The sequence below is a fragment of the Salvelinus sp. IW2-2015 genome, unplaced genomic scaffold (assembly GCF_002910315.2).
Source record: "Salvelinus sp. IW2-2015 unplaced genomic scaffold, ASM291031v2 Un_scaffold4537, whole genome shotgun sequence".
Taxonomy (NCBI): Eukaryota; Metazoa; Chordata; class Actinopteri; order Salmoniformes; family Salmonidae; genus Salvelinus; species Salvelinus sp. IW2-2015.
This window is the reverse complement of record NW_019945807.1, coordinates 3,123-26,645: the sequence shown is the minus strand read 5'-3', so window position 1 is coordinate 26,645 and position 23,523 is coordinate 3,123. Positions and strand designations below refer to the sequence as shown.

At 49.4% G+C, this 23,523-nt stretch overlaps 1 protein-coding gene and 1 long non-coding RNA gene across 5 annotated transcripts; both read right to left on the bottom strand.

The window, feature by feature from the left end:
- Positions 1 to 10,875: 10,875 nt before the first annotated feature.
- LOC139026362 (uncharacterized) lies at positions 10,876 to 11,087 on the bottom strand. The gene is made up of 2 exons (XR_011478142.1): positions 11,018 to 11,087; positions 10,876 to 10,959 (listed from the first exon to the last, which is right to left on the bottom strand). It is a non-coding gene; the product is annotated as an uncharacterized lncRNA (long non-coding RNA).
- A 3,106-nt stretch (positions 11,088 to 14,193) lies between these two features.
- Positions 14,194 to 23,076, bottom strand: LOC112077409 (amyloid beta precursor like protein 2). 4 transcript variants are annotated; one of them, XR_011478141.1, is made up of 5 exons: positions 22,973 to 23,074; positions 18,032 to 18,112; positions 15,707 to 15,862; positions 14,362 to 15,241; positions 14,194 to 14,285 (listed from the first exon to the last, which is right to left on the bottom strand). XR_011478141.1 is itself a non-coding variant. In XM_024143927.2 (4 exons), exons 1-4 carry the CDS (start codon positions 23,045 to 23,047, stop codon positions 15,140 to 15,142), a joined length of 411 nt encoding a protein of 136 aa, XP_023999695.1. In that variant the 5' UTR covers positions 23,048 to 23,076; the 3' UTR covers positions 14,194 to 15,139. The 4 variants fall into 4 exon arrangements, 3 of the variants coding, with proteins under 3 accessions (XP_023999695.1, XP_023999694.1, XP_023999696.1); XM_024143927.2 differs by having other exon boundaries at positions 14,194 to 15,241; positions 18,032 to 18,109; positions 22,973 to 23,076; XM_024143926.2 differs by having other exon boundaries at positions 14,194 to 15,241.
- Positions 23,077 to 23,523: the final 447 nt, after the last annotated feature.

Here is a 23,523-nt window from a genome sequence, read left to right as displayed (position 1 = left end):
AATCTCAACTCTAGCTCTGCTGCCCCCACCAAAATAAGTCAAACCTTTTATTTGGTTTCATTGTCAATGAACTATTTGTGCCCGATTGCTTGGAAGACTGCAGTGAATGCATGGGATGATGATAGAATATTCTATCAGATCTCTCTTTAGCGACGAGCAGACCAGGGCCACAAAGCAATTACAAAGCAATGAATGACCAGGCTGGCTTTATAGCAATGATGGATCAGGCTAGCTTTATCAGGCCAATGATTGATCAGGCTGCTTTATCAGGCAAATGATGATCAGGCTGGCTTTATCAGGCCAATGAATTGATCAGGCTGGCTTTATCAGGCCAATGATTGATCAGGCTAGCTTTATCAGGCCAATGAATGTCAGGCTGGCTTTTATCAGGCCAATGAATGATCAGGCTGGCTTTATTCAGGCCAATGATTGATCAGGCTGGCTTTATCAGGCCAATGAATGATCAGGCTGGCTTTATCAGGCCAATGAATGAAGGCTGGCTTTATGCCAATGATGATCAGGTCTGGCTTTATCGGGCCAATGAATGATCAGGCTGGCTTTATGGCCAATGTAATGATCAGGCTGGCTTTTTATCGGGCCAATGAATGATCAGGCTGGCTTTTATCGGGCCAATGAATGATCAGGCTGGCTTTATCGGGCCAATGAATGATCAGGCTGGCTTTATCGGCAATGAATGATCAGGCTGGCTTTATCAGGCCAATGATGATCAAGCTGCTTAGTGGCATTGAGGTCAGGCTGGCTTTATCGGGCCAATGAATATCAGGCCAATGAATGACCAGGCTATGCTTTATCAGGCCCATGAATGACCAGGCTAGCTTCATCAGGCCAAATGAATGATCAGGCTAGCTTTATCAGGCCAATGAATTGATCAGGGCCGGCTATCGGGCCAATGAATGATAGCCAATGAGATATCAGGCCAATGAATGATCAGGCCAATGAATCATCAGGCCAATGAATTGATCAGGCCAATGAATGATTCAGGCCAAATGAATGATCAGGCCAATGAATGATCAGCTAGCTTTATCAGGCCAATGCAGAAGCGTACTGTAATGCCATTGCACTATCGAATTAAAGTATTTGATCATTAATGCGTTTAGGACATCAATTTTAAATAGGAGTTGTGTTGGCACTCCTGCTGTAGGTGAGGCTGATGAGACACGTCTAATACGCGCAGAAGCTGCTTGGGCAGGCCTAAAAACGTCAAACGCAAAGCAGCTGGCAGCCGTCTAAACGTCAATATTGCAGTGCAGCCGTCTAAACTCAATACGCAGAGCAGATGTGGGCAGCCTTCTAAACGTCAATATGCAGAGCAGCTTGGGCAGCCTTCTAAACGTCAATACGCAGAGCAGCTTGGCGCACAGCCTTCTAAACTCAATACGCAGGAGCACTTGGCAGCCGTCTAAACGGTCAATACGCAAAGCAGCCGTCTAAACGTTCAATACGCAGAGAACTAATCGGAACGCTGGCCCTTTTCTAAACGTCAATAGCAGAGCAGCTGGCAGCTTAAGCATGAGGCAGCTGCGTTCTAAACGTCAATAGCGAGAGGCAGCTTGGGCAGCTTCAAACGTTTCAAATGCAGAGCAGCTTGGGCAGCCTTCTCAACTATACGCAGGAGGCAGCTTGGGCAGCCTTCGTAAAGTCATATGACAGAGCAGCCTTGGGCAGCCTTTCTAAACGGTCAATATGCGATGCAAGCTTTTTGTGTATTTGCTCCTGCTTTTTTCTTGTGTGTTATCTTTTTTTGTTGCGGGGGATGGCGGAGGGGGGAGGGGGGGGGGGGAGGGGGGGGGGGGAGGGGGGGGGTGGGGGGGGGGTAGGGGGGGGGTAGGGGGGGGGAGGGAGGGGGGGGGGGGCGGGGAGACGGGGGGGTAGGGGGGGAGGGAGGGGGGGAGGGGGGGGAGGGCAGTGGGGGGGGGGAGGGGGGGGGGGGGGGGGGGGGGAGAGGGAGGAAGGGAGGGAGGGGGAGGGCGGGGGGGGGGTGGGGGGTGGGAGGGGGGGAGAGGGGGGGGAGGGGGGGGGGGGGGGGGGGGAGGGGGGGGGGGGGGGGGGGGTGGGGGAGGGGGGGGGCGGGGGGGGGGGGGCGGGGGGTGAGGGGGAGGGGGGGGGGGGGGGGGGGGAGAGGGTGGGGGGGGGGGGGGCGGGGAGGGAGGGGAGGGGGAGGGGGGGGGGGGGGGGGGGGGGGGGGGGGGGGGAGGGGGGAGAGGAGGGGGGGGCGGGGTGGGGGGGGAGGGTGGGGAGGGGGGGGAGAGTTGGGAGGGTGGGGGGAGGAGGGGGGAGGGGGGGGGGGGGGGGAGGAAGGGAGAGTGTGGGGGGGGGGGGAGGGGGAGGGGGAAGGGGGGGGGGGGTGATGGAGGGGAGAGGGGGGAGGGGGGGAGGGGGGGGGGGGGTGGGGGAGGGGGGAGGGGGGGGGGGGGGAGGGCGGTGGGGGGGGGGGGGGGGGGGGGGGGAGTAGGGAGAGGTGGGGGGGGGGTGGGGGGGGGGGGGGTGGGGGGGGGGGGGGGGGGGGAGGGGGGGGGGGGGGGGGGGGGGGGGGGGTGGGGGGGGGGGGGGGGAGGGGGGGGTGGGGGGGGGGGGGGGGGGAGGGGGAGGGGGGGGGGGGGAGGGAGGGGGAGGCGGAGGGGGGGGGGGGGAGAGGGGGAGAAAGGGGGGGGAGGGGGGGTGGGGAGGGGGGGGGGGGGGGGGGGGGGGGGTGGAGGGGGGGGGGGGGGAGGGGTGTGTGAGTGGAGGAGTGGGGGGGGGTGGGGTGTGGAGTGGGAGGAGAAGGGGGGGGGAGGGGGAGGGGGGGGGGGGGGGGAGGGGTGGGGTGGGGGGGGGGGGAGGGGGGGGTGTGGGGGGGGAGGGGGGGGGGGGGGGGAGGGTAGGGGGTGGGGTGGAGGGAGAGTGGAGGGGTGGGGGTGAGAAGGAGTAGGGAAGGGAGGATGGGGGTGGAGGGGGGTGGGGTGAGGTGTGGGGGGGAGAGGGGGGGGTTGTGGAGGGTAGGAAGGAGGGATTGTGGGAGGGGGGTGGGGGTGGGGTGGTAGGAGGGGGGTGGTGGGGTAGTGTGGGGGTGAGGGGAGAGGGGTGGAGGGATGGTGAAGGGATAGTGAGGGGCGGGAGGTAGGGAAGGGGGAGAATAGGGGGAAGGGGGTGGGGGGAGAGGCGATGGGGACATAGGGGGGGTGGGGGGAGGAGAGAGAGTGAGGGGGGAGGGGGGGGGAGAGAGGGGGGAAAGGGGAGTGGGGGGAGAGGGAGGGGGGGGGGTGAGACGGGGGGGTGGGGAGGGTGGAGGTGAAGGGGGTAGAGGTGTGGGGGTGGAGGGTGGGGGGGTGGAGGGTGGGAGTGGAGGTGGTGGGTGGACGGTTGGGGGAGGGGGGGAGAGGTGAGTGGAGGAGGGGGGGGGTTAGTAAGAAGTGGGGAGGAGGGGGGAGGGGAGGGGGGGGCAGTGGGAAAGAAGGAGGGTGGGATGAGAGTGGGAAGAGGAGGGAGGGAGGGGAGGGGGCGAGGGGGGAGGGGGTGAGAGGGTGAGGGGGAGGGGGGAGGGGTGGGGAGGTGAGGTGATGGGGAGTGGAGGGGGGAGGGGGGGAGGGTGAGGGAGGATGTAAGAGGATAGGGGGAATGTGGGGGTGGGGGGAGGGAGGTGGGGCAAGGGGGATGGGGAGGGATGGGGAAGGGGGGGGAGGGGAGTGAGGAAGTGAGTGGGGGGGGGGTGGGGGAGAGGTGGGGGGGAGGAGGGGGAGGAGAGGAGGGGGGAGGGGGGGGAGGGGGGGGGGGGGGGGGGAGGGGGGGGGGGGGGGAGGGGGGGGGGTGGGGAGGGGGGGGGGGGGAGGGGGGGAGGGGGGGGGGGTGGGGGAAGGGGGGGGGGGTGAGGTGGGGGGGGGGGAGGGGGGGTGGGGGGGGGGGGGGAGGGGGGGTGGGGGGGGGGGGGGAGGGGGGAGGGAGGGGGGGGGGGGGAGGAGGGGGGGGGGGGGGGGAGGAGGGGGAGGGGGGGGGAGGGGGGGGAGGGGGGGGGGGGGGGAGGGGGGGGGGGGGGGGATGAGGGGGTGGGGAGGGGGGGGGGGCGGGGGGGGGGGATGAGGGGGGGGGGGGGGGGGGGGAGAAGGGATGGGGGGGGGAGGGGTGGGGGGGGAATAGGAGGGGGGGGGAGGGAGGGGGGGAGGAGGGGGGGGGGAGGGGGGAGGGAGGGGGGGAGGGGGGGGGGAGGGAGGAGGGGGAGGGAGTGGGGGGGGGAGGGGAAGGGGTGAGGGGGTGGAGGAGGGGGGGGGGGGGAGGGGGGGGGGGCGGGGGGGGGGGGGTGGTGAGGGGGGGGGGTGAGGGAGGGGAGATGGGGAGGGGCGGGAGGGGGGGGGGAGGAGGGGGGAGGGGGGGGGAGGGAGGGGAGGGGAGGGGGGGCGGGGGGGGGGGGGGGGGGTGGAGGGGGGGGGGGGTGGGGGGGGGGGGGGGGGGGGAGGGGGGGGGGGGAGGGGGGGAGAGGATGGGGGGGGGGAGGGGGGGGAGGTGAGGGGGGGGGGGGGGAGGGAGGGGTGGAGGGGGGGGGGGGAGAGGGGTGAGAAGAGGAGAGGGGGGGAGGGGGGGAGAGGGGGGGAGGGGAGAGGGAGGGGGTGAGGGGGTGGGGGGGGAGGGGGGAGGGGGGGGGGGAGGGGGGTGGGGGGGGGGGGAAGGAAGGGGGGGGGGGGGGGGGGGGGGGGGGGGCGAGGGGAGAGGGGGGGGGGGAGGTGAGGAGAGGGAGGGGGGGGGGAGGGGAGGAAGGAAGGGGGGGGTGGGGGGGGGGGGGGGGGTAGGAGGGGGGGGGGGGGGGTGGGGTGGGATGGGAGGGAGTGGGAGGGGAGGGGGGTGGGGGTGAAGTGGTAGGGGGGGGGGGGTATGAGGGGGTGAGAAGTGTGAGGAGATGGGAGGAGGAGTGGGGATGGAAGGGAAGGGAGAGGGAGTGGGAGGAGGGGGAGGAGGGATAGGGGAGGGAGGGGTGATGGTGAGGGCGGGGGGGGGGGGGGATGGGTAGTGAGGGGAAGGTGGTGGGTGTCGGGGTGGAGAGGTGGGGGAAGGTGGGAGGGTGAGGAGGGTGAGAGGTGGGGGGGGGGAAGTAGGGAGTGTGAGGGCGGAATGTGAGGAGGGATGATGGGTGAGGGGCAGCTTCTAAACGTCAATACTGTCAGAGCAGCTTTGGGCAGCCTTCTAAAACTGCATATCGCAGAGCAGCTTGGCAGCCTTCTAACGTCAATACGCACGCGCAGCTTGGGCAGCCTTCTAAACGTCAATCTGCAGAGGCAGCTTGGCAGCCTTCTAAACGTCACATATGCTAGAGCTAGCTTGGGCGCTTATACAAACGTTCATACGCAGGCAGCTTGGGCGCAGCCTTCTAAACGTAATGCGCAGAGCAGCTTGGGCAGCTTGCTAAAGCGTCAATACGCAGAGCAGCTTGGCAGCCTTCTAAACGTAATACGCAGAGCAGCTTGGGCAGCCTTCTAAACGTCAATACGGGCAGAGCAGCGCGTCTAAACGTCAATACGCAAAGCAGCCGTTCCTAACGTCAGATACGAGAGCAGCCGTCTAAACGTCATACGCAGAGCACGCCGTCTAAACGTCAATACGCAAACGCGCCCGTCTAAACGTCAAGTACGCGCAGAGCACTGGGGCAGCTGTCCCTAAACGCCCTGATAGTTTACCGCTCTGTCTTATCTGAACAAATGAATGGCACACACACAACTACTAGAAGCTTACATTTGGTGACAGTGGTCTCCAAACAAACAAGCCACCCCCCCACACACACCAAAATAACACCAAAGCAGGAAGTAACGGTCACAGTACCGGGCCTTTCTTGTTGGGGTGTATCTCATTCCAGTGTCCATGTAGTCCATAGTGGCTGGGCGACCCGAATTAAATCTGTTCTGTTTCCTGGTCTCCGTAGGCCAGCTACTCCTCAGGTAATATTGCAGGGGGAGGGAGTGTAGGTTAGGCCTTTTGTCTTCAATGAGTCCTGCGGTCTCATGGGAGATTCACAAACGAGCACACAAATATATATATTAAAAAAAAAACACTGCAACCTAAAGAGTAGCAGTTCAGGAAACCAATTCACTACAATAATATGAACTCGGAGTATTCCTTTGTAGCAAATCGCACTTTTCATGTGGTGTTAGTATCCTCCAGGAATGATCGGAACGGTCCTATGCGGATTCTTGAGGAGTAATTCAATTATTGCAAAACGTTTCTTAACGAAAGCAAAGTTAATCGACACGGGGTGTGATCTACCTGAATTTGTCCCAGAATAGAACGTTCGTTTTAGTTGCAAAACAACTGTTTCGGATGTATGATTACACTCCTGTTGTCGGTACCTGCATAAATTTTGTCCCGGAGCTTCGGGTTTCAGGGCGTGTCTCTTGTTTGAGCGATACTCACCTGTGACTATCAGGCCAATGAATGATCAGGCTAGCTTTATCAGGCCAATGAATGATCAGGCTGGCTTTATCGGGCCAATGAATGATCAGGCCAATGAATGATCAGGCCAATGAATGATCAGGCCAATGAATCATCAGGCCAATGAATGATCAGGCCAATGAATGATCAGGCCAATGAATGATCAGGCCAATGAATGATCAGGCTAGCTTTATCAGGCCAATGCAAAGCGGTACTGTAGATGCCATTGCACTATCAATTAAAGTATTTGATCATTAATGCTTTAGGACATCAATTTAAATAGGAGTGTTGGCACTTCCTGACTGTAGGTGAGGCTGATGAGAACGTCAATACGCAGAGCAGCTTGGGCAGCCGCCTAAACGTCAATACGCAAAGCAGCTTGGGCAGCCGTCTAAACGTCAATATGCAGAGCAGCCGTCTAAACGTCAATACGCAGAGCAGCTTGGGCAGCCTTCTAAACGTCAATATGCAGAGCAGCTTGGGCAGCCTTCTAAACGTCAATACGCAGAGCAGCTTGGGCAGCCTTCTAAACGTCAATACGCAGAGCAGCTTGGGCAGCCTTCTAAACGTCAATACGCAGAGCAGCCGTCTAAACGTCAATACGCAAAGCAGCCGTCTAAACGTCAATACGCAGAGCAGCCGTCTAAACGTCAATACGCAGAGCAGCCGTCTAAACGTCAATACGCAAAGCAGCCGTCTAAACGTCAATACGCAGAGCACCTTGGGCAGCTGTCTAAACGCCCTGATAGTTTACCGCTACTGTCTATCTAACAAATGAATGGCACACACACGTACTAGAAGCTTACATTTGTGACAGGTGGTCTCCAAACAAACAAGCCACCCCCCCCACACACACCAAAATAAACACCAGAGGAAGTAACGGTCACAGTACCGGGCCCTTGTTGGGGGTGTATCTCATTCCAGTGTCCATGTAGTCCATAGTGGCTGGCGACCCGATAAATCTGTCTGTTCCTGGTCTCCGTAGGCCAGCTACTCCTCAGGTAAATTCCAGGGGGAGGGAGTGTAGGTTAGGCCTTTTGTCTTCAATGGAGTCCTGCGGTCTCAGGAGATTCACAAACGAGCAACAACAAAATATATATATTAAAAAAAAAACACTGCAACCTAAAGAGTACAGTTCAGGAAACCAATTTCAATACAATCAATATGAACTCGGAGTATTTCCTTTGTAGCAAATCGCACTTTTAGTGGTGTAGTATCCTCCAGGAATGATCGCGAACGGCCCTATCGCGGATATCTTGAGGAGTATTCATTATTGCAAAACGTTTCTTTAACGAAAGCAAACGTAACGACACGGGGTGTGATCTACCTGAATTTGTCCAATAGAAACGTTCGTTTTAGTTGCAAAACAACTGTTTGGATGTATGATTACACTCCTGTTGTCGAGTACCTGCATAAAGTTGTCCCGGAGCTTCGGGTTTCAGGGCGTGTCTCTGTTTGAGCGATACTCACCTGTGACTTCCTGCATTATTAAGGTGACATTAAAACCAAGAGGGAGAGAGAGAGAAAATAGCTCTTCCCTTCTGTACTTTAACTATTTGCACATCGTTACGACACGGTGTATAAACCGTATATGACATTTGAAATGTCTTTATTCTTTTGGAACTTTTGTGAGTGTAATGTTTACTGTTCATTTTGTATGATCTATTTCACTCGGTTTGGTAATGTAAACATGTTTCCCGTACCAATAAAGCCCCTTGAATTGAGAGATATAGTACACATATCGCCAGATATAGAGAATAAAGCCGTGACTTTACGTAATAATCAATATCTAGATCAATGAATTCGCTTTTCATTAAGAGTTCGAGATGTTGACAATGTATGTTTGTTTTCCCCAGGTTGATTTGACATATTGGTCCCAGGTGCAACCGAACAGGTGTGACAGGTTTCTGATGCGGCGGTAACTAAACACCGGCAGGCGGCGCTAGGGCTTTTGGGCTGAATGTGGCGGGAGAAAATGGGGAGTGTTTTATTTTCATTTGAGATAAAAGGTAGGCTGATGAACATGGCATATTTAATTACATTTTAATCTCTCTTAGATGTAGAATGTAGCATATATCCATTCGTTTAAAAAAAAAAGTGATTATTCATAGAATTCGGTATCGATGTTGAACTCTTTTTGTGATAGGAAGATGAGTCACGGACCAGTATGCACGGGGGTTGTTTTCGTTTAGTCACGCTCAGGTAATTTAGTCTACGTAGACCTACGGTATGACCCACAGGTTTCTGTTACAGGAACATAGGAGTTCCTTCCTGGAATTTCCAGCGGATGACTGGTTATGATGAAACAAGGTATATCAGCATGTGGACCTGTTGTTTGTAGTGACGGGCTATGAATTACAGCTGGGTTATGAATTACAGCTGGGTTATGAATTACAGCTGGGTTATGAATTACAGCCGGGTTATGAATTACAGCCGGGTTATGAATTACAGCCGGGTTATGAATTACAGCCGGGCTATGAATTACAGCCGGGTTATGAATTACAGCCAGGGCTATTGAAAAATTAAGCCGGTTATAATTACAAACCCGGGCTAGAAATTACAGCCGGGTAATGAAATACAGCCGGGCTATGAATTAACAGCCGGGTATGAATTACAGCCGGGCTAATGAATTACAGCCAGGTTTATGAATTACAGCCGGGCTAAATGAATTACAGCCGGGCTATGAATTAAGCCGGTTTCTGAATTACAGCCGGGCGTTGGAAAATCGCCGGGTTAATGAATTACAGCCCGGGGTTATTACAGCTGGGTTTATGAATTACAGCCGGGTTATGAATTACAGCTGGGGGTTTAGAAATTAACTATTTTTCTAACTCATATTGCCATTAGGGTAATGACATGGAAAAACATACAGGAAGTAGGTAGATAAAAACCCCCAAATAAAAGAAGACGAAGCACTTTATGGAAGTAGTGGGTTTATTGATGTGCTTCCCCCTGTAACCAGAATCTGTTTTGTTTCCATTGGTGTCAATCAATCAATTAGTTTGATCACTAATTATGTGATCTCGCAAAAGTCAGCGGTAGTTACGGATGATAGCCGTTAAGAGTGCATAGTGAGACGAACACATACTGAGAAACTGTCACTGGGAGGAGAAAAATATAAAAACAAAAAAAACTTTAAAATAGATATCATTTTCATATGAGAAAATGCACACCAACAGATTAACCCTCCCAAGAGAAGCCATGACCGCAACGGCAAACTATACAGAGACAATTCAGAAGAGAGAGAAGAATCAACTCCTGATTCTACAGTTCCGGTTTGTCTTCCTCCTCCCCCTGTTATTAAAAGTACCTGCACATTGTTCTGTTTCCATCACATTGTCTGCCTGTTTCTCTTTCCATCCACATCTTGTTCGTGTTTCCATCCACATCTGTCTGCCTGTTCTCTCTTTCCATCCACTGTCTGTTTCCATCCACATCTGTCTGCCTGCCTGACTCGTTTCATCCACATCGTTCTGCTGGTCTCTCTTTCCATCCACATCGGTCTGTCGCATGTCTCTCTTTCATCCACATCGTCTTGTCTGCCTGTCTCTCTTTTCCATCACACATCGGTCTGCCTGTCTCTCTTTCTCCATCATCTGTCCTGTTCTGCCTGTTCTTCTTTTCCATCCACATCGGTCCTGTCTGCTCTTCTTTCCATCCCACATCGGTCTGTCTGCCTGTCCTCTTTTTACCATCCACATCGTTCTGTCTGTTCTCTTTCATCCCTTCTGGTCCTGGTCTGCCTTCTCTCTTTTCCATCAACATCGGTCTGTCTGTCTCTCTTTCATCCACATCTGTCTGTCGCCCTGTCTCTCTTTCCAATCCACATCGGTCTGTCTGTCTCTCTTTCCATCCCACATCTGTCTGTCCTGCTGTCTCCTCTTTCCATCCACATCGGTCTGGTCTGCTTCATCCTTCACATCGGTTGTCCTGTTCCTGGTCTGCTTCTCTTTTCTCGTCTGTTGCCTCTCTTTCCATCCACTCGGTCCTGTCTGTGTCTCTCTCTTCACTCCACATCGGTTTTCCTGTCTCTTCCATCACATCGGTCTGTCTCTGTCTTCTTTTCCATCACATCTGTCTGTCTGCCTGTCTCTCTTTCCATCCACATCTGTCTGCATGTCTCTATCTTTCTTCCATCCCCATCGTTTCTGTCGCATCTTCTCTTTCCATCCACATCTGTGTCCTGTCTGTCTGTCTGTCTTCTCTTTTCATCCACATAGTCGGTCTGTTGTCTGTTGTTCTCTGTCTCTTCTTTTCCATCAATGGTCCCTGTTCTGTCTCTCTTTCCCATCACAAATCATGGTCTGTCTTCTGTTCTGTCTGTTCTCTCTCTTTCTGCATCCTCAATCGTCCTGTTTCGTCTCTTCTTTCATCCACATCGTCGTCTGTCTGCTTCCTTTTTCATCCCACATCTGTCTGTCTCTGCGTCTCTGTCTCTCTTTCATCACCAACAAATCGTTTGTCTGAATGTCTCTCTTTCCATCCACATCGGTCTGTCTGCATGTCTCTCTTTCCATCCACATCTGTCTGTCTGTCTGTCTGTCTGTCTGTCTCTCTTTCCATCCACATCGGTCTGTCTGTCTGTCTGTCTGTCTCTCTTTCCATCCACATCTGTCTGTCACAAGCCCCCCAGCGAGTGTGTTTGGTAATGATTTGAGAAAGACTATTCCAAAAACTGTTCTGTGCTTTAGGATCAGCAAAGCCAGCAGGTGTTCAGGTGAATTAAAACATCCATAACTGGTTCTCAGATTCATTTCTACTTGTGCAAAACATGGACTCAGAACCACTACAACCCATCCGAGAACATATCAGGAGCCAAAACATGGACTCAGAACCACTACAACCCATCCGAGAACATATCAGGCAGCCCAAAAACATGGACTCAGAACCACTACAACCCATTCTCAGAACATATCAGGAGCCAAAACATGGACTCAGAACCAACCTACAATACACACCATCCAGAGAACATATCAGGAGCCAAAACATGGACTCAGAACCACTACAACCCATCCGAGAACATATCAGGAGCCAAAACATGGACTCAGAACCACTAACCCATCTCGAGAACATATCAGGAGGCCAAAATATGGTCACTCTTCCATAGTTCATTCACATATGAAATGTGTGGACTATGAACAGGTGATCATCATATTCATTGAGATGGGTCAGGTAGGCGGGTAATAAGGGTAAGTTCAGTCATGAGTCATTGAAGGTGGGTCAGGGGTAATAAGGGTAAGTCTAGTCAGTTCATTGAGATGGGGGTCGAATGGGTCAGGTAATAAGAGGGGTAAGTCTAGTCAGTTCATTGAGATGGGTCAGGGGAGGTAATAGAGGGTAAGTCTAGGTCAGTTCATTGAGATGGGTCGAGGGGCGGGTAATAAGGGGTAAGTCTAGTCAGTTCATTGAGAACTCGGGCGTCGGGGAGGGCGGTATAATACTTAAGAGGATTCCCCGGTTTCACTTAAGGTGAGCCGAGTCCTGGGGTAAGGTGCTGAGTCAGTACTTTAAATCTTGAGAATAGGGGTCTAGGTGTCAACCTTTACTTTACTTGGATCGGTGTGTTTAGGTGTAGGGGTAATAAGGGGTGTTAAGTAATCTATGTCAGATTCATTAAGAGATGGGGGTCATGATCAACGAGGGTATCGGTTAGCCGAGAGTAATAAGGGTGTAAGTCTAGTCTCTAGATTCAATTAAGGGAGACTGGCGTCAACAGGGTGAGGAGTAATTACCATAGGTTTTTGAGTAAGGGTCTATGTCATTTAGCTCATGTGTAGTAGGTAGGCCGTCGAATCTAGTTGCAATTATTTGCAAAAGGTTGGATAATAATGGAGTAGTCTAGTCCCAGTGGATCTTATTTGAGATGGGGTGTCTGTATTGTGGGAGCTGGTAACCATACAACCGGGGGCTGTCAAATTCATAAGTCAGTATCATTGAAGATTGTGGTCGGTATGGTGTATGGTTTTATGGGGCTAACCTCAAGGTGGTAATAGGCCGGACGGCATATATCAGGGTACTAGTTCAGTTGCATGCTGTAAGCACAATAGTGGGTACATATTTATGCGAGGGGTGTGAAGTGGTAATAAGGGGGGTTTAATCGAGGTCTAGTCATATTCATTGAGATATAGGTCAGGTGGGTTTGGTAATAAGGGTTAAGGTCTAGTCAGTTCAATTTGGATTAGATGTGTGTTGTCATGCGAGTGCGGACTTTAAGCAAGGTCCAAATAGGTGCGTAATCTTAGATCAAATATCCATTTGAGTATTGGTTCGAGGGTGGAACTCGAGTGGATCTACAGCTTCATAGAGAACAAGCGCGCAGCAACCGGTAGAGGGTTTAGAGTGTTATATAAGGGGGTGTAAAGTGCGTCTAGTTCAGTCATAAGAAACATGTGGTTCCTACCAGTATCTATATAAAAGGGAAGGGTAATGAAAATAGATGTAGAAAGTACTAGATCTATTCATGAAGGAATGGGTTCAATGTGAGTTATAATAAGGGTGGTATGGTACAGGGTTAAGTCTAGTCAGTTAGTGTGAAAGGAATCGTGGTTATACAGGCGCCAAAAATTCGTCCAATTTTCCCAAGTTTTTAGCGTTAAGGAATAGAGGGGTATAGTCTAGTCAGTTCATTAGATGGGTCATGGTGGTGGGCTGTCGATGACGGCAGCAACGCTCAGTAATAGGTATACTGGTCGGGTAAGTACGTCTATGAGTCAAGTGTCGATTGAGATGGTCTTAAGGGTTGATAGGGTGTCTGTTAGATGGTAAGCTTACTGTATCTATAGAGCGGATCTATATATGGTAATATGAATGGCTGATCGAGTTCGTATAGTAGAATGGTCCAGGTGTAGAGGTTGAGAAGTTAAGTAGAGATATACTTAGTTGTAGAAACCTCCACTTGAGTAGTAGCCCAGGCGGTAATAAGGGGTCCAGTATGAGTGGCCACAGTTCGGATCCCTGAGATGGGCAGGCAGTTCCTAATCACCGTTAAATTTAGGGTGGTTAAAGTAAGTAGGGTGGAATAAGTCTGGTCAATGGGTTTCATTGAAGATGGTCAGGAACGCTTGTTAGGGCGGTTATAGTGAGATGCCAGGGTGTGTTCGAAGCAGCTCTATTCAAGTGGGTTCATGAGATTTGGGTGAGTACAGGTTAGGGTTAAGTGGATTATGAAAGGGGGTAAGTCTAGTCAGTTCATTGAGATGGGTCAGGGGTAATAAGGGGTAAGTCTAGTCAGTTCATTGAGATGGGTCAGGGGGTAGGGGGTAATAAGGGGTAAGTCTAGTCAGTTCATTGAGATGGGTCAGGTAGATAAGGGCGTGTGTCGTTCTTGGTATGCATTCAGGGGTTAGGTAAGCATCTATGTCAGCTTCATTGAGAGTGCGTGTCTAGGGGTAATACTAGGAGGTATTTAGTAGTCATGAGTGTGCTGAGCGGATAGGGTAAGTCTTGAGTCAGTTCATTGAGATGGGTCAAACGGTTATAAGCTGCATAGTAAGAGGAGAGGTTAAGGTTATAGCAATGGTGAATATAGGGGGTAAGTCTAGTCCTAATTATTTAGGTCGAAATCATTTATGAATGGGGTACAAGAGTGAGTCTAAGTTATAGGGTTGAGGCCGCTTATAGGCGTCACTTCCTTAGAAAAAGTTAGGGGGATGGGACCCTTTAAGTTAGGCTTGAAGGGTACCGGATTTTGGTTCAAGGTATAATTGAGAGTAAAAGGTCAAGTATTGGTCTGCGTGAGTATGGTCTGAGTTGTGTGAGATCAGCTGGGGGTCTGTGCACTCTCCAGTCTGTCTGCACACTCTCCTGTCTCTGTCTGTCTGCACACTCTCCTGTCTCTGTCTGTCTGCACACTCTCCTGTCTCTGTCTGTCTACTCTCCTGTCTGTCTGTCTACTCTCCTGTCTGTCTGTCTACTCTCCTGTCTGTCTGTCTACTCTCCTGTCTGTCTGCCCACTCTCCTGTCTCTGTCTGTCTGTCTGGCCGCATCATGCCCGCACCAAAACATCCCAACCCAGCCACCATCCCACAGGCTCAACATCTTCCCTGGTGGAATAAAAACAGCTACTATATATATATATATATATATAATTTTAAACTGTTTATGTATATTTTGTTTGTAATCATAACAAAGAATAGAAAGTATCTGAATTCATGATTTTGTTTTCATTCTTTTTCCTCATTTGTAGTTTTACTATACATCATTTAATTAGGTACAAAGAACCTTCATATACAAGCAATCTATTGAAAAAGACACCAACAACAAGTTATTATGAGAAGACCGTCAGAAGGTATTTGGGGACACTGGTACGATGGGAAAGAAAACGTTAGTGTCCCCATCGCTATGTTGTCAGTCTTCCATGCGTGGCTTGGTTTTTACCTTGTTGCATGTTTTTAAAAACAACAAATAAAAAATAAAAAAAACATCAGAAGAAATGTAATACATCTTGATCTTCAGAGAGTAATCGTAATAATTAATAATTAAAATCACATATTATATAAAACGTAGAGATAGGTACATCTCCTTTTTAAAAGAAACCACATGATTCAAAGGGAGCTGTATAGTACAATAGTAGCAGTAGTTTTAGCAGGATTTTGTCAAGGATCAGTTTAAAACAAATCCAATATATGTATTGTAATCTGATGTAATTATGCAAATGATTTTTGAGGAGTATGTTTTGTTATTGGTCAGTAGTATGTTGCCCCCTCCTCTCTGCTTGGTGCCACAGCGAATCCTAGATCTGCATCTGTTCCAGGTATTTGTAGGTGGGGTTCTCGTAACCGTGGTTCTGCATCTTGCTGAGGTGGCGCTCCTCTGGGGTCAGCATGGGGTCAACCTATCACAGGACAGGTCAGGGGTGAAATAGGCAGAGCTTAAAGGTATCAACAGTCCTGTAATCAAACTCTACGGACGGTTATTTGCCCTGAGCAGAGAGGTTATCTGAGTACAGAGGTTTCGAGGTCAGGTCAGGGGTGAAATAGAACCTGAGCAAAAATAACTTATTATCCAGAGTACAGAGACCTTAGAGAATGGACTGAGCTACAAGTACCGTGTTGTGTGTTTATGCACCATATGCATTGGCTTGTGTGTGTATGCGTTTGTCCACGATGCCATGGCTGATGGTTCCGTACTGTGTGTGTATGCGTTTGTCCACGATGCCGTGGCTGATGGTTCCGTACTGTGTGTGTGTGCGTTTGTCCACGATGCCATGGCTGATGGTTCCGTACTGTGTGTGTGTGTGTTTGTCCACGATGCCATGGCTGATGGTTCCGTACTGTGTGTGTGTGATGTCGCAGCTCACCTCCACAATGCCGTGGCTGATGGTTCCGTACTGTCTCTTCCTCAGAATAACCAGGCTGATCACTATCACCATTGCTATGGCCACCGCTATCACCAGCAGACCAATCAGAGCAGAGCTCCCGAAGCTGAAGTCCTCGCCCAGAGGGCGGTAGGATTCCTAGAGGAGAGAGAGAGAGCGAGAGAGAGCGCGACAGAGCGAGCGAGAGAGAGAGCGAGAGAGCGAGCGAGAGAGAGCGCGACAGAGCGAGAGAGAGAGCGACAGAGCGAGCGAGAGAGAGAGCGACAGAGCGAGAGAGAGAGCGACACAGCGAGCGAGAGATGAGAGCGACGAGAGCGAGAAGAGAGAGCGACACAGACGAGCGAGCGAGAGAGAGCGAGAGAGAGAGGCGACAGAGCGAGCGAGGAGAGAGAGCGACAGAGCGAGAGAGAGAGAAGAGCGACCAGAGAGAGAGAGAGAAGAGAGAGGATGCGCAGAGCAGAGCGAAGGACGAGAGAGCGACACAGCGAGCGAGAGAGAGCGGCGACACAGCGAGCGAGAGAGAGCGGCGACAGAGCGAGCGAGAGAGAGCAGCGACACAGAGCGAGCGAGAGAGAGAGCGACAGAGCGAACAGAGGACAGAGAGAGCGGACAGAGCAGAGCGAGAGAGAGAGAGCGACAGACGGAGAGAGAGAGAGAGCGACAAGCAGCGAGAGAGAGAGCGAGCGACAGAGCGAGCGGGCGAGAGAGAGCGCGACAGCAGGCGAGCGAGAGATAGAGCGCGCAGAGCGAGAGAGAGACGCGACAGAGCGACGCAGAGCAGAGAGCAGATGAGCGGAGAGACGAGCGACAGAGCGACGAGAGAGAGGCGAGCAGAGAGAGCAGAGCGAGAGAGGAGAGCGACAGAGCGAGAGAGAGAGCCGACAGAGCGAGCAGAGAGAGAGCGACGACACAGCGAGCGAGAGAGGAGAGCGACAGAGCGAGAGAGAGGAAGAGCGAGAGAGAGAGCGACAGAGCGAGCGAGAGGAGAGCGCGACACGAGCGAGCGAGAGAGAGAGCGACAGAGGAGAGACGACAGAGCGAGAGAGAGAGAGCGACAGAGCGACGAGAGAGAGAGCGCGACAGAGCGAGAGAGAGAGCGACAGAGCGAGCGAGAGAGAGAGCGCGACAGAGCCGAGGAGAGAGAGAGAGCGACAGAGCGAGCGAGAGCGCGACAGAGAGACAGAGAGCGACAAGAGAGCGACGAGAACAGAGAGACAGAGAGACAGAGAGACAGAGTGACAGAGAGAGACAGAGTGACAGAGAGACAGAGAGACAGAGAGCGACAGAGCGACAGAGAGACAGAGAGACAGAGAGACAGAGAGAGAAGAGAGAGAGAGCGAGAGTTAGTTTGTGTAAAGACAAGAACAAACACTATAAGACATGCATTGATATATTAAAAAAACAATCTTTATCTTGACAATCTAGCTATTTATAACTACCTTACGGTGACTATGTTAAAGCACTGTCATGGTAATAACCCATTGAGTTTGATGCAGGATGAATAGTCCATCTACAGGCAGCCATAGGATCTGTCTGGTCCCACTCACACAGATGCTGAGGTGCCTCAGCTCTTTGTGTGGATAAATACATTCAGTGGAACCTGTGTACATTCCAACACATACATGCATCCATGCAGAAAGTCCCGTCAGATGGTGCAACATGGGAGAGTCAAACCTGGTGCGACGTGTAGATGGGAGTTTCTCCCGCTATGAATAAAACAAGGGACTGTAACGCCGCTTTGGTTTCCCCCTTTATCCCCTTCTTACCCTCCCTCCCGCTTCTTCTCCATCCTACCCTCCGCCCGCATCTTCTCCATCCTACCCTTCCTCTCCTTCGCCCATCCTCCCTCTCTTTCCTTCCCCATCCCTCCCTCTCTTTCGCCTCCTCTCTCGGTCCATTCCCCTACCTACCTCTTACTCTTCCCCATCCCTCCTCTCTTCCTATCCATCCCTCCTCTCTGTCCTTCCCATTCGCCTCGGCCAGCACCCCATGTTAACCAGATGGGGGCACGGGTGGTACTCACCAGCAGTTTCCCCATGTTAACCAATTTGGGGCACTGTGGTGTACTCACCAGCAGTTCCCCATGTTAACCAGTTGGGGGGCACTGTGGTGTACTCACCAGCAGTTCCCCATGTTAACCAGTTGGGGCACTGTGGTGTACTCATCAAGCAGTTCCCCATGTTACCAGATGGGGGCACTGTGCTGTACTCACCAGCAGTTCCCATGTTAACCAGATGGGGGCACTGTGCTGTACTCACCAGCAGTTCCCCATGGTTAACCAGATGGGGGCACCTGTGCTGTACTCACCAGCTCATCACCATGCATAACGCTGACTCTCTCAGCACTGTATATCACTTCCTTTACATCCAGAGTCTCATCAACCACCTGCTGACAGCACACACACACAGGGCCCAGGTTACACCGCTGACATGGCTCGGGGGGTGTGTGTGTGTGTGTGTGTGTGTGTGTGTGTATATGGAATATGTGTCTGTGTGGTGTGATATGGAATATTCTGTGTGTGTGTGTGTGTGTGTGTGTGTGTGTGTGTGTGTTGTGTGTGTGTGTGTGGTGAGAGATATGGAGTAGTGTGTGTGTGTGTGTGATATGGAATATTGTGTGTGTGTGTGTGTGATATGGAATATTGGTGTGTTGAGAAGATATGGAATATTGTGTGTGATATGGAGTATTGTGTGTGGTGTGTGATATGAGTATTATGTATGTGTGTGTGATATGAATATTGTGTGTGTGTGTGTGTGTGAGATATGGAGTATTGTGTGTGTGTGTGTGTGTGTGTGTGTGTATATGGAGTATTGTGTATGTGTGTGTGATATGGAATATTTTGTGGTGTGTGTGTTGTGTGTGGTGAGATATGGAGTATTGTGTATTGTGTGTGTGATATGGAATATTGTGTGTGTGTGTGTGTGTGATATGGAGTATTGTGGTTCATGTACACCTATCTACCATAGTGTGTGTCTGTTGTTGAGAAGGGGCAGAGAAGCATAGAGACTGGTTGTGTGTTTCAGTCTCGTAAAAGATCAGAGTTTATGGTTGTCTAGTTACTAGAGGTTCTCTTAGAAAACAGTTTAATGGTTGTCTAGGTTACCTAGAGGTTCTCTTCAGAACACATGTTTATGGTTGTCTAGGTTACCAGAGGTTCTCTTCAGAACACATGTTTGGTTGTCTAGGTTACCTAGAGGTTCTCTTCAGAACACATGTTTATGGTTGTCTAGCGTTACCTAGAGGTTCTCTTTAGAACACATTTTTATGGTTGTCTAGGTTACCTAGAGTCTCTTCAGAACACATGTTTATGGTTGTCTAGGTTACCTAGAGGTTCTCTTCAGAAAACATGTTATGGTTGTCTAGGTTACCAGAGGTTCCTTCAGAACACATGTTATGGTTGTCTAGGTTACCTAGAGGTTCTCTTCAGAACACATGTTTATGGTTGTTCTAGGTTACCTAGAGGTTCTCTTTAGAAAACACATGTTTATGGTTGTCTAGGTTACCGTAAGGTTCCTGCTACAGCCAAACAACCATTTATAGTTTCACTGTAATATAAAATGTAATGTTTTAACTCTGATTGTTCTGTGTTTGGACTCCACATGTGCAAAAACAATAATACTGTCATGCATTAACAAACATTTAAAAAAGAACACATGACTGCATTACACAAACACAGTTATACGCTTGGCCTTGGATCTGCATGACAAACACATGACAAACACATGACAAAACACATGACAAACACATGACAAACATTCATCTGCAGGATCCAAGAGGGAAGGAGGAGACGTGATGCTTCTTGGTAAATAGAGCATGCAGAGAAAGAAGATAGCTACGTGAAATACTGTGATCCATGGACTATATCCTCTCTGTTTTAGTGGCGATCCATGGACTTATCCTTCTCTGTTTTAGGCGTAATCCATGGAACTATATCCTCTCTGTTTTAGGCGTATCCATGGACTATATCCTCCTGTTTTAGGGGTGATCCATGGACTATATCCTCTCTGTTTAGGCGTAATCCATGGACTATATCCTCTCTGTTTTGTCGATCCATGGACATATCCTTCTGTTTTAGTGGCGATCCATGGACCTATATTCCTCCTGTTTTAGTGGCGATCCATGGACTATATCCTCTCTGTTTTAGGCGTAAATCCATGGACTATTCCTCTCTGTTTTAGTGGCGATCCATGGACTATATCTTCTCTGTTTTAGGGGTGATCCATGGACTTTATCCTCTCTATTTTATGGTTATCCATGGCTATATCCTCTCTGTTTTAGTGGTGATCCATGGACTATATCCTCTCTGTTTTAGTGGCGATCCATGACTATATCCTCTCTGTTTAGTGGCGATCCATGGACTATATCCTCTGTTTTAGTGGTGATCCATGGACGTATATCTCTCTGTTTTAGTGCGATCCATGGACTATATCCTCTCTGTTTTAGTGGCGATCCATGGACTATATCCTCTGTTTAGTGTGATCCATGGACTATATCCTCTCTGTTTTAGTGGCGATCCATGACTATATCCTCTCGTTTTAGTGGCGATCCATGGACTATATCCTCTCGTTTTAGGGTGATCCATGGACTATATCCTCTCTATTTTAGGGTTATCCATGGCTATATCCTCTCTGTTTTAGTGGTGATCCATGGACTATATCCTCTCTGTTTTAGTGGTATCCATGGACTATAGGATGGTGCATCTCATCTAGAGCTTGATGATATATCAGAGCTAAGCAGGTACATTACTATATATAATATATATATATAATATAATAATTCTATACATAGTAATAAGTTAATATATTACTATATATACTACTATATATATTACTATCTATACATATATATATATTACTTATACATACATTACTATATATACTATATATTGCTATCTATATTACTTATTACATAGATTACTACTATACTACTATATATTACAATCTATATATATTACAATCTATACTACGATATATATATTACTTATTACATATATTTACCATCTATACTACTATATATATATATTACTTATTACATATTACTATCTATACTACTATATATATATATTACATATATTACTATCTATACTACTAATATTTACTATATATATTACATATATTACTATCTATACTACTATATATATATTACTATTATATATATATATTACTTATTACATATATTACTTATTACATATATATTACATATTACATATATTACTTATTACATATATTACTTATTACATATATTACTTATCTATATTCATACTACTATATATATTATATATTACTTATTACATTATATTACTATCTATTACTACTTATTACATATATTACTATCTATACTACTATATATTACTTATTACATATATTACTATCTATATTTAGATATACTACTATATATATATATATATATATATATTACTATCTATACTACGATATACTACTATATATATATATATATATATATTACTATCTATACTACTATATATATTACTTATTACTATCTATTGTTAGATATACTTGATCTACTATCATATCTGGATATTCCAGCCTATTCACCAGAACCCTGAGTTGTTTTAGGGTCATTTCAGAGAGTACACACCCCCTGACTTTATACACATTTTGTTGTGTTACAAAATGGGATTAAAATTGATTTAATTGTCATTGGTTTGAACGATCTACACAAAACACGAAGTGGAAGAAAAATAGTAACATTTGTAAAAAATGTAATGTAAAATAAAACACGAATATATCTTGATTAGATAGGTATTCAACCCCCTGATTCAATACATGTTAAAATCACCTTTGGCAGTGATTACAGATGTGAGTGTTTCTGGGTAAATCTCTAAGAGCTTTCCACACCTGGATTGTGCAATATTTGCCAATTATTATTTTCAAAATTCTTCAAACTTTGTCAAATTGTTTGTTGACCATTTACTAGATAACCATTTTCTGGTCTTGCCATACATTTTCAAGCAGATTTAATTCAAAACTGTAACTCGGCCACTCAGGAACATTCACTGTCTTCTTGGTAACCAACTCCAGTGTAAATTTGGCCTTGTGTTTTAGATTGTTGTCCTGCTGAAAGGTAAATTCATCTCCCAGCGTCTGGTGGAAAGCAGACTGAACCAGGTTTTCCTCGAGGGTTTGGCCTGTGCTTATAGCTCCACTACGTTTATTTTTTATCATGGAAAACTCCATGCAACTTATTATATGACTTGTTAAGCAAATGTTTACTCCTGAACCTATTTAGGCTTGACATAATAAAGGGATTGAATACTTATTGACTCAAGAGATTTCCAGAGCTGACAAGGTAAAAATCTGTTGTTCTGCCCCCTGAGTAAGGCAGTTAACCCACTGTTCCCCGGGCCCTGAGCAAGGCAGTTAACCCACTGTTCCCCGGGCCCNCTGAGCAAGGCAGTTAACCCACTGTTCCCCGGGCCCTGAGCAAGGCAGTTAACCCACTGTTCCCCGGGCCCTGAGCAAGGCAGTTAACCCCCTGTTCCCCGGGCCCTGAGCAAGGCAGTTAACCCACTGTTCCCCGGGCCCTGAGCAAGGCAGTTAACCCACTATTCCTCGGGCCCTGAGCAAGGCAGTTAACCCACTGTTCCCCGGGCCCTGAGCAAGGCAGTTAACCCACTGTTCCCCGGGCGCTGAAGACGTGGATGTTGATTAAGGCAGCCTCCCCCTCACCTCTCTGATTCCGAGGGGGTTGGGTTAAAATGCTGAAGACACATTTCAGTTGAATACATTCAGTTGTACAACTGACTAGGTATCCCCCTTTCCCCCTTTCAGCTTTTATTAATTTGTAAACATTTCTAAAAACGTAATTCTACTTTTACGTTACGGGCTTTTGTGTGTAGATCAATGACATAAAATCTAAATGTCCTCCATTTTGAATTCAGGTTGTAACGACAACAACAATGTGGGAAAAGTCCAGGGGTGTAAATACTTTCTGAAGGAACTGTATTTAAGGGGCAGAAGGACATTAAGTTGAGAAGAGGGGATCTCAGACACTGTCCACTATCATTGATTATTGATCAGGTGATCAGCAGTTTACTCTGACTTGTGCTGTTACCACTGAAGTTATACTGTATACAAGATGTCTATAGCGGTGAAAGACGGACGGACGGACGGACGGAAGCACAGTCAGAAAAATACAGGCAGGCGGCCAGGCAGACGGCCGGACAGGCGGCCAGACAGGCGGCCAGACAGGCGGCCAGACAGGCGGCCAGACAGACAGATCTCTCACCATGTTGTTGTTGATCTTGGGCTTGCTGTTGATGATCCTCTCCTCGGCGCCGATCAGCCCGTCCTGGCCGTACATCCCTGAACCTGTAGGGGGCAGGAGAGAGGTTCGAGGTCAGGGATTAGAGGAACAGAAAATAGAGAGGGAGACAGTGGGGTTTTGTGTGACTGTAGTCCAACTGGACTCACTGATGATATTGTTGGAATCAAATTCTTGCTTCAATATACCACATTCTTAATAGTTGCGCCATCCTCTGTGTAGAGCCTCAGGCTTCCTCTTTAGTCCGGAGGTTCAGCAGCTTTACAGGAAACAGTTCTATGGTCTAAACTCCGTGTCCTTTGACCTTCTTCATTAATAACAACTTCCAGAACTCAGTTCAGTCTTATAGAATCTACTGGGTGCCACTAACTGGAGTATAGAGGCAAACACGAAGCTAGGGACCAGACGGTAAATAAATAACATAGAATACACACAAAGAAGATACACCATGAATAAATTAACGGAGAGAGAGAGAGAGCGAGAGAGACACAGAGAGAGAGGGCTGAAGACAGAGA

Bases quoted from the DNA above. Each gene is read 5' to 3' on its own strand.
- LOC112077409 (XM_024143926.2), bottom strand. From the start codon at position 23,047: ATGTACGGCCAGGACGGGCTGATCGGCGCCGAGGAGAGGATCATCAAC. The intron at 15,863-18,031 runs GTGAGTACAGCA...TCTCTCCTCTAG, and splicing joins TTATGCATGGTGATGAGCTG to GAATCCTACCGCCCTCTGGG. The intron at 15,242-15,706 runs GTGAGCTGCGAC...GTCCTGTGATAG, and splicing joins TCAGCCACGGCATTGTGGAG to GTTGACCCCATGCTGACCCC.